This window comes from Hyaena hyaena, unplaced genomic scaffold (assembly GCF_003009895.1).
Source record: "Hyaena hyaena isolate Hyena2069 unplaced genomic scaffold, ASM300989v1 scaffold_19, whole genome shotgun sequence".
Lineage (NCBI taxonomy): Eukaryota > Metazoa > Chordata > Mammalia > Carnivora > Hyaenidae > Hyaena > Hyaena hyaena.
In genome coordinates, this window is record NW_024080651.1 from 207,984 (window position 1) to 222,964 (window position 14,981).

The 14,981-nt window shown below is 50.6% G+C and overlaps 2 protein-coding genes across 2 annotated transcripts in view; one reads left to right on the plus strand and one right to left on the minus strand.

The window, feature by feature from the left end:
- SGSM1 (small G protein signaling modulator 1) overlaps nt 1-3,505 on the plus strand; it is a 96,097-nt gene extending 92,592 nt beyond the window's left edge. The window contains exon 25 of the mRNA XM_039225925.1: nt 1,323-3,505. Coding sequence (XP_039081856.1) covers nt 1,323-1,411 — 89 coding nt within the window. The 3' untranslated portion in view covers nt 1,412-3,505. The remainder of the gene's footprint in view (nt 1-1,322) is intronic.
- A 7,549-nt stretch (nt 3,506-11,054) lies between these two features.
- Nucleotides 11,055-14,646, minus strand: TMEM211 (transmembrane protein 211). Its single transcript, XM_039225281.1, has 3 exons — nt 14,446-14,646; nt 13,342-13,480; nt 11,055-11,317 (listed from the first exon to the last, which is right to left on the minus strand). Exons 1-3 carry the CDS (start codon nt 14,644-14,646, stop codon nt 11,055-11,057), a joined length of 603 nt encoding a protein of 200 aa, XP_039081212.1.
- Nucleotides 14,647-14,981: the final 335 nt, after the last annotated feature.

Consider the following 14,981-nt stretch of genomic DNA (forward strand, 5'->3'; position numbering starts at 1 on the left):
GACAGACAGACAGCGTGAGCAGGGGAGGGTCAGAGAGAGAGGGAGTCACAGACTGAAACAGGCTCCAGGCTCTGAGCTGGCAGTCAGCACAGAGCCCGACACAGGGCACGAACCCACGAACCAAGAGATCATGACCAAAGCGAAAGTAGGACGCTTAACCGACTAAGCCACCCAGGCGCCCCCCTTTATGACAATTCTTAAATAAGAGCAACAATTACTGGGATAGGTGCACCTGTTTGGCTTTGTGCCCCTTCTCAGGCACTGGAACCAGACTGGACACCCTCGCCTTCATTTATTTCCTGTTTCACAGTGACTTTCATGAGGTTTTTGCTCTTTCTCAAACTTGCTTTTTCAACTGCTTACAGAAAACCTAGCATTACAAAGGTATGAAGTCATTGATGGGAACGTAGGGCAAGGTGTGACCTCCCTCATGCTACCAGTTTATATGGTGTTGGACAGAGATGGAATGTCATTAGGTTTCACTCACAACTCACAGAAATGGCACCCTGGGGTACCTTGGTAGCCAGTTTGGAAACTCGGGTCTTAGTGCCTTTTTTTTTTTTTTTCCCCAGAAAATGATTTCCTTTTTTTTTTTTTTTTTAAGTTTTATGTACTTATTTAGAGAGAGAGAGAGAGAAAGAGAACACATGAAGGGAGGGCCGGATCGAGGAAGAGAGAGAATCCCAAGCAGGGTCTACACTGTCAGCACAGAGCCTGATGCAGGGCTTGAACTCATGAACTGTGAGATCATGACCTGAACCGAAATCAAGAGTTGGACTCTCAACTGACTAAGACACCTAGGCACCCCAATCCAGTAAATGATTTCTTTATCATAAATGTCTAGGTTTAGGATTATTCTGCTTTCAAGATCCAATCATTTTATGTAGCTCTTAATAAAATTATTTTTTTTGCTGCCCCCTCTCCTGTTTTTCCCTTCTTTTGTGTCTTTTAACATCTACGATGTGCCCAGCAGCGCTTTCTCAAAAGGTTCCCAGTCACTGTGTTTATGTGAGACAGTGAGAACACCTAACTTCTTTCAAGCACTGTGAACCAATATCGTGTCGTTTGATCTCACAGGTTTGATCACACAGTAGCTTTGTGAAGTGGATACTGGTGCAGTCCCCCTTTTACAGATGAGGAAACTAAGGCCCAGAGGTGCAGGCCTTCTCCAAAGTGCTTCCGGAGCTGCTCTGGAGATGACGCCAGATGATGATGATGGGGATGCCCCAGAGATACCCTGCCCCCCTTCTAGAAGCTGCAGGTGTGGCCTAAGGATGGACACAGAAGGAGGCTCATGAAATTTTTGCCTTCTGCTCTTTCAGAAATGGCTGAGCGGCACAACACCAAACACGTCCTGAAGCTGGCCCGGGACCTCGTGTACAAGGTGCAGACTCTGATTGAGAACAAGTGAGGGCCACCTCACCCAGGCCCGGTCAGCCGTGTCACCACCCGCCCGTCCAGCCCACTTTCCCTCCCGGCTGCCCCGGGAGCGAGGCCCTGGTGTCTGTTCACGAGCACAAAGTTCTGTGCAAAGAGAAACCGCCCCGACTTTGGCCGCCAGGCAAGTGGGGTCGAGGGTTTGCCCCTTGAGTTCAGCCTTATGTTTTCCCGTTTGACCAAAGATTGTCCAAGTCTGGGATTTCCCCCTTGTGGGAGTTGGGGTGTGTCAGTGGATGGAGGGAACACTTTCGTTTGTGGTTGCCTCTTTCTTATTCTGTCCCAACCCCTCCAAACTGTATAGTCAGAGGAGACTTGGGGAACCGCTGTAGGAGAGGCCCGCGGGGCTACCTCTCGACTCTGAAAGGGGCCTTTGGAGATGTTCCAGAACATGGCTGGCAGGCTTGGAGCAGAGTTTCTGCACCTCGCTTGGCACTATTGACATAGTGCCGGCTAACCTCTCTCCTGAGAGGGGCCGTCCTGTGCACTGTAGGGAGTTAAGCAGCATCCGTGGCCCCTACCTGCAAAACACCACCAGGGCCCCCTCCCTAATTCGGCTGTGACAACCCAGAACATTTCCAGATATTGCCGACATCCCCATTGGAGAGCCAGTGGCATAGAGGAGGGGCTGCGGGTGTATCTCCTTCCCCTCTTTGATTTAACCGCCTGCGTCCTAAGGCTTCCTCCCATTCAGAAAAGGCACATGGGACTCAACATCTCTCTCGGCAGGTCTCGGTGTCTGGATTCTGTCTGTTGTATTCTCTCATTTGTTTTCCTCTTCCACCTGACCCAAGGAGAGACTTCTTCTTTTCAAGAAAGCCTCTCTCTGGAAGAGCAATGTAACAGTGAGAAGTGTGGTAGGCGTGAGTTAGCCTGAGGCTCCTCTGGGAACGGCCCAGAGCCCTCCAGGCAGGGCGGAGTCCACATCCCTTTCATCACCTGCTAGGGAAGACCTGGCTTCTGCCGCACTTTGGGTCTGGGGCTCCAGAAGCTTGGAAGGTGTGTGTCGGTGGAAGCCCCTTCCAGGGAGGTCAGGGAGGCTGGCATTTCCTTAGGTGCCTTGGTTCATGCAGGACAGAGGAACAAGAGGAAGGCAGAGGTCAGCCAGGGTAGGCTGTGATGGTGTTTTCCTGGGAAAACACGCTGAGGATCTGGCACTGGGAACATGGCTAAGTCTGGAAACGGTCCCCTCCGCGTCTTCACACAAAGGGTCGCCAGTCACAAACAGACCCTGAGTTAGCTGGTCCACCCCGCCTACCTGTCCTTCTGATGGAGCCGTCCTGCCAGCTCTCTTCTGAGAATGCGTGGGAAGGAATTGGGAGAAGGAATTGGAAGGCTCCTCCCCTGAATGGGAGGTAGGATTTTGGAGAGGGAAGGAGACTCATAAGCACAAGGAAGCATTCATTCATAGAGAGGATACATTTGTCCTCTGTCCTGGGCAAACCAGGAGGGGAAGGAACCCCCCATCCTGCGTGCCTGTGAAGGTTCTCCCCTTGGCCCCAGTGCCTTCAGCTGCATCCGAACCCCCCAGCCCCCACGTGGGGCCTCTTGAGCAGGATGGACGAGACCTAAGTGACCCTTGCCCCCGAGGAATGTGCTCTATAAGAACTGCATCTCCTTGCTCTGGTCCCCCGGCTTCCCAAGATGAGGGGAGAGTGTGCACAAGGCCCTCTACATCAAAGTTCACTAGCCACTCAGCTCTTCGTCACAGAGGACATCGTTTAGCAAGACCCAGGTCCCAGACCGTCCGATTCTAATTTATTTTTCTCGACAGACGAGTCCCAAAGCATAGCACACGATCTCCTCTCCGCCTTCTCTTGTGGTGTTCCAAGGAGTGTCCGTGATTGTGATTTGGAACAACTCCTATTTACGCGGCTTACTGTGCTTGTTTCGGTCTCCGTACGTTGTGTGTGCGTCGTGTCCGGGAGCTGAGCGCGTGGGAGTCCATCTGTCTGTGGAGTGCCCTTCTCCTTTTCTCACTGTTGCCAACATACCTTGTAACTGTTTGCTGGAGAGCTGTGTCTGTATAGAGAGAAAATATATATAAACAGAGACATGTGTGAACATGGGTTATTGTTTCATGACTGCGTTTCGGGAATTCTTTTAATACGAAGGAAAGAAGGGTTTGCTTTTGAAGACTGTGTCCTCCCAACCCCACCCCAGTGGCCCATACCCAGATGGGGACAGAGCCTCACGGTAGCTGCCTGGTCTTTCCCCAGGAGGTTCAAGGCAGAGGGAACACTTCTCACCCCTTTGTATCGGTTAGCTGTCACCATGCATACTGCCACGTAACAAACCACCCCAAAACTTAATAGCCTCACACAGCCGTTTATTTATTAGCTCGCTCTTCTGTGGGTTGACATTATGGGCCGCATTCATCTGGGAGGTTCTTGTGGTCTGAGGTGGACTTCTTCGTGTGCCTGTGGTCAGCCAAAGGCCAGTGAGGCAATTCTGTTTCCAACAGTTGGCTGACTATTGGCCAGGAGAGTAGGGGAAACCTGGGGCACGTGTGTCTCGTCCCCTGGCCGGCCCGCTCAGGCTTGTTTATGTGGCCACGGTGATGGTTTTTCAAGACAGCAAGCAGAAGTATGCAAGGCCTTTTGAGACCTAGGTTTGCAGTCAACATAAAGTTATTTCTGCTCTGTTCTGTGGCTCAGGGCAAATCACAAGGCTGAGCTCTGATTCAAAGGAGGGAAAAATAGACTCTACCGTTTGGTGGGTGGCTCTGCAAAGAGACATGGAAAAGGAGAATGGATACAGGCACAGAAATAACTGAGGCCATTTTTGCAAATGGTTTGCCTGACCCCCAATATCCAGGGCACAAGAAGGGTCCCCAGAAGGTCAGCTATTTGACTTGAGGTCAGTCTCTATGTTGCCACCCATTGAGATTGCTCACCTCTTCCCCCCCGAGGTGCCCACAAACCCCCAGCTACTCTCCCAGACACCTGCAGTCCCCACTCGTGGCTACCATTCAGAACCTTAGTCATCGGGCAATAGCGACCTCTCATGGGGTGTGCACCCCCAGCAACCTCTAAACACGCGTCAAAGGGAAACAACTAGCTTTCAGCTCCAGAAGCAAAACTTGATTTAACCTAAAGAGCACCCATCAAAACTTCAGGATTTATGTAGAAAAAGTTAGGTTTCCAAATAAGCCTGCAAAGTAGAGACAGACTTTGCAGGTGGCATCCGGTCTCCATGTTCTTAGAAAATGGCCAGCAGAGGTAAGTCTGAAGGCACACTGCAGTGGGTGGGTGGGGATTTGTCTTTTGTCAGCTTGGACAGGGGCTTTCTCAGCGGGGAGGTCTGCTCCTTCCTGGGGGTAAGCTTCTCTTTTTAAAAATTTTTTTGAATGTTTGTTTATTTTTGAGGAGGGGGGAGGGGTAGAGAGAGAGGGAGACACAGAATCCAAAGCAGGATCCAGGCTCTGAGCTGTCAGCACAGAGCCCGACTCGGGGCTCGTACCCACGGACCGCGAAATCATGACCTGAGCCGAAATCGGACACTCAACCCGCTGAGCCACCCGGGCGCCCCAGAGGAGGATTTGGAGAGCAGAGATCGGCCCTAGTGCTCCAACGGTGCTTCAGATCTTCCCAAGTGTCATTTCTCCAACTCTAGCCATAGTTTGGCACACGTGGCTGTCCCCGAAGGGCCCCACAATTGCTGACACCAACAGACCCAGGTCGCACCGGCATCACGGTTCTACCCACACAAATGCCTGGTTTACGGGCACCGTTGACTTACGGTCACTGACAATGTGTGTTACGGGAAAAGAAAGCTTAAAAGAATATGAGCACTGGGTGTTATATGGAAACCAACCTGACAATAAACTATTTGTAAGAAAGAAAGAAAGAAAGAAAGAGAGAGAGAGAGAGGGAGGGAGGGAGGGAGGGAGGAAAGAAAGAAAGAAAGAAAGAAAGAAAGAAAGAAAGAAAGAAAGAAAGAAAGAAAGAAAGAAAAAGAAAGAAAGAAAGAAAAAAGAAATAAAACATTTAAAAATTTTAAATAAATAAATAAGAGTTCATAGCAGCACTCTCCACAATAGCTAAAACATGGAAGGAGCCTAAGTGTCCATCAACAGATGAATGGATCAAGAAGATGTGGTTTATCTATACCATGGAATACTACATGGCAATGAGAAACAATGAAATCTGGCCATGTGTAGCAACATGGATGGACCTTGAGGGTGTTATGCTGAGCGAAATAAGTCAGGCAGAGAAGGACAAATACCATATGTTTGCACGTATAGGAGGATTAGGAGGAACTTGACGGAGGACCAAGGGGGAGAAGAAGGGCGGAAATGGTGGGGGAAAGGGAGAGAGGCAAACCATGAGAGACTCTTGAATGCTGACAAAAACTGAGGACTGATGGGTGTGGGGGGGAGGGGGGGATGGGCCTGGAGGAGGGCACTTTGGGGATGAGCACTGAGTGTTATGTAGAAACTAATTTGACAATAAACTATTTGTAAATAAATAAATAAATAAATAAATAAGAGAATATGTTTGTCATAAAGACTTTCCTAAATGCGTGCATTTGAGCTTTCCGTATATGGGGAAAGGGGCGTCGTGGATCACTGGGCATATGATCCCAGACCCTCGGAGCAACGGAGAAGTGGCCTTGGTTTCTGTGTTTATGGAACATGGTGTGTCTGGACTCTGTCATCCTTTGCCTCCTCCTTCCCCACCCCCCTTCTTTCCCTTCTCTCTCTCTCCTCCCCATCCTCCCCTCCCTCCCCTCCTCTGCCTCCTTTCCTCATAGCCAAGAACATTTGGATGGTATCTCGTCCCCATGCCGCACTGCTTTGTACCTAGAGCTTTCCTCCTTGGGCGTGTGGGGCCGTGTGCACTTCTCACGCAAAGGGTTTGGGAGGCCCTAACCATCCCATTTCGGAGTGCCCAGCAGCCCTTCCTGCATCTGGTTTCTCCTTCCTTCCTGCATCTCCCCACATCCCCTCCCAGGCCCCAGGTCCCCAGGGAGGAGGGAGGTACAGTCAAGACGGGGAAGCCCTTCTGATGGCCTTCCTTTCCAGCTATACTTCCTTTCCAGCTACGCTGAAGTCTGAGAGACATCAGACCCATCGACCAGTGAATCTTCTCCCACGTTTTCTAACAGCCATTTCCAACTCAGGTTACCTGCAGCCCACCTTTATGATTTTGACCATATCTGTGCACCACCTGCATGCTTGTATCTTTACTAGTTTTCTTTAAACCAACTCACTTTAGGGGCGCCTGGGTGGCTCAGTTGTTTGAGTGTCCAACTTCAGCTCAGGTCATGATCTCGCAGTTCATGACTTGGAGCCCTGCGTAGGGCTCTGTACTGACAGCTCTGAGCCTGCAGCCTGCTTCGGATTCTCTGTCTCCTTCTCTCTCTGCCCCTCCCCTACTTGCACTCTGTCTCTGTCTCTCTCCCTCAAAAATAAAAATAGACATTTAAGAAAATAACAAAATAAATCAACTCACTTTTTAAACTTCTAACTATGGGAAGCCAATATCATTTGCAAAAACATGATAATGACAAAAATAAATATGATTTTATTTTACCCAAATACTGTTTGCTGCCTAAAAAAGGCTTTGAGCCTGAATCCTGCTCTCTTGGTTAAGATGTAGCAAGTTTGAGAGGGTGTGAAAGACACACGGGCACCAAACGAGCCTCTCTTGGAGGGGCATAAAGGACAATCGAAGTGGGCGTGGCTTTCTCATTGTGCGGACTATAATCATGTCCCACATCTCTGCCCTGTGTTTGGGGGAAGTGAGGATTTCGGATCCCAGCTCTGCCACTTCCTGGCTGTGTGGCCTTGGGCACGTGGCTGGACCTCTCTGAGCCCTAGTTTCCATTCCTGTGAACTGGGGGTAACAGTGTCCCATTATTCCAGATCCAGGCCCAGCCCCCTCTATCCCTGGGACCCTCTGCTCCTCAGGGCCTCTGAGGATGATTTCCTGGCTGAGACTTCAGCGGCCCTGAGCCCCCAGCATCTACCTAGGTCAGGTTCTCAGGTGAGTCTTTGGAACCTGGAGGACAGCACGGGGAAAGCGTGAGCTCCCTGCCCCCGGGGGTGTGACAGAGGAACACAGCAGTTAGGTGCCGTGGGGCTGTCACAGAAGCAACGGCCAGGCTGACTCAGCAGTTAGAGTCTGATTTTGCTGAGTCAGGAAAAGGCTCACCGGTCTCTGCTTTTCTGGATTTTTTTTTTTTTAATGTTTTATTTATTTCTAGGAGAGAGAGAGACAGCGTGAGCAGGGGAGGGTCAGAGAGAGAGGGAGTCACAGACTGAAACAGGCTCCAGGCTCTGAGCTGGCAGTCAGCACAGAGCCCGACGCGGGGCTCGAACCCACAAACCGTGAGATCATGACCCAAGCGAAAGTCGGACCCTTAACCGACTAAGCCACCCAGGCGCCCCTCTGGATTTTTTTTTTAATTTTTATGTTTTTTTATTTCTAGGAGAGAGAGAGAGACAGTGTGAGCAGGGGAGGGTCAGAGAGAGAGGGAGACACAGACTCTGAAATAGGCTCCAGGCTCCCAGCTGGCAGTCAGCACAGAGCCCGACGCGGGGCTTGAACCCACCAACCGTGAGATCATGACCTAAGCGAAAGTCGGACCCTTAACTGACTAAGCCATCCAGGCGCCCCTCTGCTTTTCTGGATTTGAAGCCACCCGCCTGGCACACTTAGAGTGGGAGCCCGGAACAGGGGTAGACGCCAGAGGGGAACAATTTGATCTTCCTGAAGTGCCAGCTTGCCTCTCTGCTGCGAAGTCAAACCCTAGCGGAATTCAGATGCCCCACGGGACCACGCAGTGCCCTGGGGATTTTCTGTCACAGCAGGGGGTTGGGCAGCAATTCTCCAGTGTCTTCCTGGCTTGCTTTATTCAGACTTGGGGGGCCTTTGTAGATGCGGGGCTCCTTGAAATCGCAGATGTCCCCTGTTGTGATTACAAGAAAATAAGACGGAGAGATTTCTCTGCCTCAAATAAAGACAGAATCTCTGTAAATGCTTCCGCGTTACGGGCTGGAGAATTGCTCCCTGTGGCCTTGCTGAAACAGTTCAAAGGGAACATTAAGGAACTTGGGGCCATTGTGAGGTTATTGCAGAGGGGACATGGGTGACGGGGCGGGGACTGAGTTTGGGATTCTACTTGGTGGCATCCACTTGCTGCTTTTTGCACTGGGATGCTGCTGGGGTCTGAAGGCGGCTTCCCATAGAAGACCCACCTGCATGGAAGTTCCTGCTGATACCAACATGTGCCCCTGGGGGGCACCTGAGGGGCTCAGTCAGTTGAGCGTCCGACTTCGGCTCAGGTCACGATCTCACAGGTCGTGAGTTTGAGCCCCATGTCCAGCTCTGTGCTGACAGCTCAGAGCCTGGAGCCTGCTTCAGATTCCGTGTCTCCCTCTCTCTCTCTGCCCCTCCCTTGTTCACACACACTCTCTCTCTCAAAAATAAATAAACATTAAAACAAAAAAAAGATGAGTTGGGTCGGGCAAAGGGAGCAAACCCAGGTGTTATTTTGCTTCCACCATAGAGTCTGATGGACCTGAGTTCAAATCCCAGTTGGCTGTGCAGACTTAGGCGTGTGACATACCTCTCTGAGCCTTAATTTTCACTTCTGTGAACTGGAGATAATAAAGCTACAAGGGAGCTGGGCACCGAGTGTTTTGGCCACCTAGCATCCTTCTCCTGGCCCCCCACAGCACCTTCTCCCACCTTCTGGGGAGCTGTGTCTCTTCTGTTACAACCAGGGCCTTCTAGGGAGACTACTGACATGTCCCTCCCCCCAGGGGGTACATGACCTTCTCTGGCCAATCAGAATCCCCCCCCGAGAAGAGAGAAGGTCATGCTTTCCTTCTGTGGCAGCCAAGCTAGGAAGATGCCAGCCTGGAGCCTATGGTGGCCGTGTCTCCTGCAGGTTGGGGAGCAGGCATGGCTGGATCCAGGTGTTCAGATGAAGTGCTTAGAGCTCCACCTCTGTCCGTCTCATGGCTCCACTCTCCTCTGGGCCGGAATACACTGGTTCCATGCTCATCTCTGAACCAGTTTCTTTGACCAGGCTTTATTGGCTAGAAGGGATCGTTTATCCACCCTAAGACATGGAATGGGTGCCTGGTGGCTTAGTTGGTTGAGCATCTGGCTCTCGATACCAGCCCAGGTCATGATCTCACTGTCTCGTGGGATGGAGCCCTGAGTTGGGCTCTGTGCTGAGTGTGGAAACTGCTTGGGATTTTCTCTCTCCCTCTCTCTGCCCCTCCGCTGCTCACGCACTCTCTAAAAGAAATAAAATTAAACTTAAAAACAAACAAAAAACACGAGATACCGAGTTGCTGGGGGTCATCTCTCAAGGAAAGATTAAGGCGCCGCTCCCAAAGAATGGCAGTGGGTCATGGTAGGCAGCAGCAACAGATCGACGCCAGCAGAGAGTCGTGTGCAAGGGGTGGAGGAGTGAATGGCCTTCCACGGGCCCAGAATTCAGCGTGGCAGAGGGAGAGGCACGGGGAGCTGACTGATGAGAGAGGTTGGAGTTGGATCTGAAGGGCCACAGATGCCCCGAGTAACACCTGAGACTATTTGCAGGGAGGGGTGAGACACACCCCTAATCCCCACCCCAACACTGGACACACTTGCACAAACTCTTGTACATATAAGCACTTACTAAATATTTGAATAGGAAAGAAATAATTCTCAAATTCTCCAGGAAAAGAGGAGTTATAAAGGTGGAGGGGAGATAAGGAGAATACGCATGTCTGGTGAAAGACGCAGTATTTTTTTAAAAATTTTTAATGTTTTATTTATTTCTGAGAGAGGGAGAGGCAGCGTGAGCAGGAGAGGGGTAGAGAGAGAAAGGGAGACACAGAATCAGAAGCAGGCTCCAGGCTCTGAGCTGGCTGTCAGCACAGAGCCCAACGCGGGGCTCGAACCCATGAACCTTGAGATCATGACCTGAGCCGAAGTCGGATGCTTAAGCGACTGAACCACCCAGGCACCCCAAGATGCAGTATTTTTAAAGGTTTTTGTTTTTAATGTTTAAGTAATCTCTACACCCAACGTGGGGCTCAAACTCACAACCCTGAGATCAAGAGTCACATGCTCTGCTGACTGAGCCAGACAGGAGCCCCTGAAAGATGTGGCATTCGAGGGACAGCTTAGATGAGGAATTGTCCTGAGAACCGCCCCCCCCCATTTTTTTTTCTGTAAGTAAACTCTACGCCTGGTGTGGGGCTTGAACTCACAACCCCGGAGATCAAGAGTCACATGCTCTACTGACTGAGCCAGCCAGGTGCCCCTGTCCTGGGCACCCTTCATGAATAAATGTAATTCTCCTCCTGAGGAGGCCTGTGAGGTTAGGGATTATAATAATAACAAGCTGAAGTTTATTGGATACAATGTGCCTAACATGGTGTTAAGTGTTTTATTTACACAGAGCATCTCAAGTTTATTCTCATAACAACCCTATAAGGCAAGCATTATTTCACCCCCCATTTTACAGAACACATGGGGGTCCAGAGAGGTGAAGTGGTTTGCCCAAGGTCACATAGCACAGAGATACCAGAGCTGAGATTTGAGTGTGGATTTGTAGTGATTTCATACACCTCTGAAGTGGGATTTTTTTTTTCTCCTCTTGGGAAATTTTTATTTGTTCATTTCTGGCATGAGGATGATTTTCTCAGTGTCACTGGAGAAGAGGATGGTCCTTTCCTGGACCTGGGTCATGCGGGGCCACCCAATCATAGGCAGGAGGCTAGCCAGGACTGCGCTGAGGATGGCAGTCACATAGCCCCAGCCCAGCTGACACTGGCCACTGTAGTACACAGAGGAGGCTCCACAGGCTTCCTTGGCAAATGGAGAGGCCAGGCTGATGGGGAAAACGAGCAGGCCCACAACGGTGGCAGTGGCTGGAAATAGCAGGAAGGAACACCAGTGTGTCAGTCAAGGGGTTCTGGGCCAGACTCCACCCTCCTAGCCACCCACTCATCCACCAGTCCATTTGCTTATATCTTGATTCATCATCTTTCCTTTTATCCACCCATCACTCAACTAGCCTTCCACCCAACTATTCATCTACTACTCACCTGTCCATTCATTTCTCCATCCCTCTATCCAGTCACTCATCCATCCATCTACCCATGTGCCCACGTAGCCACCTGCATCCCACCCATCCATGCATCCACCCACCCAACTGTGCATCCATCCATCCACCCCATCCATCCGTCCACCCATCCATCCATTCATCCACCCACCCACCCATCCATCCATTCATCATCCATCCATCCATCATCCACTGATATATCCATAGATCCACCAATCATTTCACCTACCCACTCATTTATTCATTCACCAAACCACCTATCTATGCATGCATTCATTCATCAAAACTATTACAGGTGCTGTAGTGGGCACTAATGATATTAAGGAAATGGACTGGATCCCTCCTCACCCTCAAGGCACTTCCAGAGCAGGGGAGTCACATGACCCCAGCCTCCCTTGTTGTTCTTCAGCCACATTGGTCTACTTACCGTTCTGTGAATGTGCCTTGCTGTCTCCATGCTTTTGCCCCTGATGTTCCCTGAAATTCCCTTCTATATGTGACCAACTCCCATTTGTACTTCCAGGCTCAGCTCAAGTAATACCTCCTCCGGGAAGCCTTCCTTAACACCCCCCACCCTCCTGGAGTTTTGCCTTGCGTCTTGTGCTCATCCCTATTGTGTCAAATATACATTGAGCTGTGACCACCTGGTGTGCCCCACGCCCACTAGACCCTGTGCAAGCCTAGGACAAGGACTGTAGCTCCATCCATTGAGTCAACAAATATTTAGTGAACATCTATTATGTGCGAAGCACTGTCCCAGGTGCTGGTGATGTCAAAGCAGACATGTCCTTGTCCTCAAGTAGCTGATGTTCTAATGGACAGAGATGAACAATAATCAAGCAGGCAGATAAGGTAAGTGCTGTGAAAAAATACAGAACAAAGTATGAGGTAGGAGAATCTCAGGAGAGGGGGGCTCCTTTACCTTGGGTCATGGAAGACCCCACTGAGGCAGTGATACTTGAGCAAAGTAGGGGAGCAAGACATGTAAGATCTGAGGAAAGAAAATCCCAGACAGAGGGAGGAAACATGGTGTATCTAAGCAACAGAAAGCAAGCCATGTGGTTGGATCATGTGGAGCCTGGCTGAAGGGGTAAGAGGTGAGATTGGCAAGGGAGCGAGGGTTTAATCAGGCGGTGCCTCATCAGCCACGACAAGGAGTGTGGATTTTACTCTGAGTGTAACGGGAAGTCACTGGAGGGTAGATAAGCCGGTCTGAGTGGCCTGATCTGATTTCAGTCTTAATAGGACCTGTTTGGCCAACATGGCAGACAGATTCTAGGGGTCAAAGGTGGCAGCAGAGAGACATGTGAGGTGGTTATCTCTCTAATCCAGGTGAGAGATGGTGGAGAATTAATTGGATGAGGGTTGCAATGAAGGCCTCGGCTAGACCATCCAGAGCCCATGTATGAATTAGAAAAAAGCAACCCTTCTGGGGAGCTGCAGCCCTGCAATTTTGCAGCATAGCGAGTGGAACATAGGCTAGATTTCAGCATCTCTCAGCCCTCAGCTGGGCACCCCTGTGCAGTGCACAACTTGCCCAACTGTGCATGGTGGTCCTGGCAAAGATGATAAAAAGTGGATGGATGTGAGAGAAACAAAGGGGGACAGACTATTACGACTGAGTTTAGCTAAAGGCAGGAGAGGCTGACGTTAAGTATGCCATTCCCTCCCCACCGTTTCTGGCTTGCTAAGGAAGCCTGTAATCCTAGGATTTACCTCTGAGATTCAGCGCAGGAGGCCAGACTCTGCTCATAGTTTCGTTCATTCATTCACTGATTCATTCACTCCACAAACACGTCTGGAATGCTTACGATGCGCCAGTGGATTTACCTGCGGCTGCCTGCACCGCTGGCATTGGGCCACTGCCCCTTCTGAGACACAGCCCTTTGGGGGCCAGGGCCCGAGACAGGTGGAGAACAGCGTTGAAGGCCAACAAGAGCCACCCTCCAAGGAGAACTGCAGCTGAGACCTGTCACAAAGAAAGAGGAGGGAGAGAAAGTGTTGACTGGGGCAGGTGGGGCAGGTGCAGATCTCTCTGCTTATTGGTCAGCTACTGAATCCTCAAAACCCCAAGAGGTCTGTGCTATTAGCATCCGCATTTTACATATAAACAAACCGAGGTCCAAGGAGGTGGAGTGAGTCATTTGCCTCAGGGCACATGGTAAAGCCAGAATTAAAATCCAGATTTAAGACCACCATACTCCACCTTTACTAAGTACCTGCTCTATGACAGGATCGCCAGGAGAGGCACCGTTGTAATTATAGGTTCCTTACAGGTGCCGGACGGGGAGTCCTGACCCATTTGGTAACGTGCAACATAACTGAGACTTTCTTTTCTTTTTTTTTTTTTTAATTTATTTCTAGGAGAGAGAGAGAGAGAGAGAGAGACAGCGTGAGCAGGGGAGGGTCAGAGAGAGAGGGAGTCACAGACTGAAACAGGCTCCAGGCTCTGAGCTGGCAGTCAGCACAGAGCCCGACGCGGGGCACGAACCCAAGAACCGCAAGATCATGACCTAAGCGAAAGTCGGATGCTTAACCGACTAAGCCACCCAGGTGCCCCCATAACTGAGACTTTCAAAGCCTTAGCTGTGGTTTTTAAACTTAGCGCTTAGAGGGTGGACACGTAGGTATGCGCGGGTTGTACACTGCACAACTCCTGGAGATGCAGTGGGATCATCATAGATTTGCATATTGATTACAGTTCTTTTCCAGCAGATGGCAGTATAGTGTCCCAAAGAAGGGGAACCTTTTCCTAATTTGTGCTAAGGCACTAAATGGATGTGGAGCTGCCTTGAGAATCATCCTGGATGTTTGCTAAAATGCAGATAACCAGACTCTACCCCACACCTACAGAGTCAGAGGCTCAGTGTGGGATAAGCAGTGGGAGCCAGAACTTGGCCCTTTTTTTTTTGAGCTGATGAGCCCAGGTCTCACCTTCCAGGCAACGTCAGGGATGTCGTCCAGGGACTGGAAGGTTGCACAGCTCTGGTTGCAGCTGTTACCCCGAGGCCAGGAGCAGTAGGTGAGGACGCCAAAGGAGAAGGTGGGGGTCTGGAACCAGACCGGAGACATGAGGCTGAGGGCTGAGATGCAGGCGAGGGAGAGGCCCAGCGATGCCCACACACTGCCCACCATCAGGGAGTGTCGATGACCTAGCAGGCAACAGACAAGGTTGGTGGTGGAGACGGCCAGAAAGGAGAGAAATGGACTGGTGAAGGTCCCCTGCCCCCCAAGTCAGGGACCTGGTCCTCTGTTCAGACCCCAGGCAGGTCATCAGCCTCCTTTTGACCCGGTGATGCAATGGGAGGTGTTAATATCTGGGGAGGGGGTGGGGCTTTGCCCTAACAGATTCTGGAGTAGAATAACCCCAAATCGTAGAATAAATAGCGGTGCTTAAACAGAACCTTGAACACACACACTCTGCATGGGACATCATCATCACTGGTCCAGGCAAGGCCCCTCCTGTGTTT